This window comes from Buceros rhinoceros, unplaced genomic scaffold (genome assembly GCF_000710305.1).
Source record: "Buceros rhinoceros silvestris isolate BGI_N320 unplaced genomic scaffold, ASM71030v1 scaffold2863, whole genome shotgun sequence".
Lineage (NCBI taxonomy): Eukaryota > Metazoa > Chordata > Aves > Bucerotiformes > Bucerotidae > Buceros > Buceros rhinoceros.
The window spans coordinates 53,703-54,582 of NW_010401636.1; the positions used below are offsets into that span (position 1 = coordinate 53,703).

Here is an 880-nt window from a genome sequence, read left to right on the forward strand (position 1 = left end):
TTTTTTTTTTGTTGTTGGGTTTTTTTTTTTTTTTTGGTGGGTTTTCTGAGTTGGGTTTTTTTTTTTTCTTGTTTATGTTTAAATCCCTGTTGTTTTTACTTCTTGGCTGGTTCTTCATACCTCACTCCCCTTTTGTCTGTGTCTCACCTTTTTGCTTGTTCTGCCTCTGGAGTCCAGCTTTCCTGTACTGCCCAAGTGTTATATCCTGAAGGTGTTAAAAGTCAGAGAACAGGAGGAAGAGCCATAGGAAGTGAAAGCAGAATACGGCTCTAAGGATCTAATATGAAATACTTGAATCATTTGTCTTATTTTGTTGTGATCACTTTATGTGTCATAATTGCCTCCAATGGTCTTGCATTTAGTTACTCACACGTTGGCAAAAGCCCACCCGTATTGTGGAGCACATCCTGTCATTGTGTCATAACCTCTTCTGGTGAAAAATCCCAAGCAGTGCCTTGTGCTTCTGGCTGAAGTGGGAATCACAGAGCAGCTGCAATTTCATAGCTTAGAAAAAAATTTAAATATTAATAAAATTAAGGAAATTTTATTAATAAAATCCTGAAAACAATATTGAGGGAATTTTTAAAAGTAAAACTTGGCATGTTATTTATCAGAAATGTCAGTATAAGTGGAATATATGACAGATGGAATGCAGATAGGTTTATTAAGTAGATGGTTGTATCAACATACCCTAGAACAATAAAAAGACCATAAAGATGCCATGTACCATATTTTCTTGTAACAGCTGCTAATGGGTATAACTGCTCTCACAAAGGGACGTAACTGGCTCTAACAGGCTGCATTTTCTCTGCAGTTTGCGGTTATTTCAGAAGTTCGACAACTTCAGGATCCTTGTGTGTGGCGGGGATGGAAGCGGGGG

The 880-nt window shown here is 37.6% G+C and overlaps 1 protein-coding gene across 1 annotated transcript in view; it reads left to right on the forward strand.

The window, feature by feature from the left end:
- LOC104490089 (diacylglycerol kinase eta-like) overlaps positions 1-880 on the forward strand; it is a gene marked incomplete at its 3' end in the record, with an annotated part of 33,945 nt that overhangs the window by 32,097 nt on the left and 968 nt on the right. The window contains exon 10 of the mRNA XM_010132332.1: positions 815-880. Within this exon, the coding sequence (XP_010130634.1) occupies positions 815-880 (66 nt within the window). The remainder of the gene's footprint in view (positions 1-814) is intronic.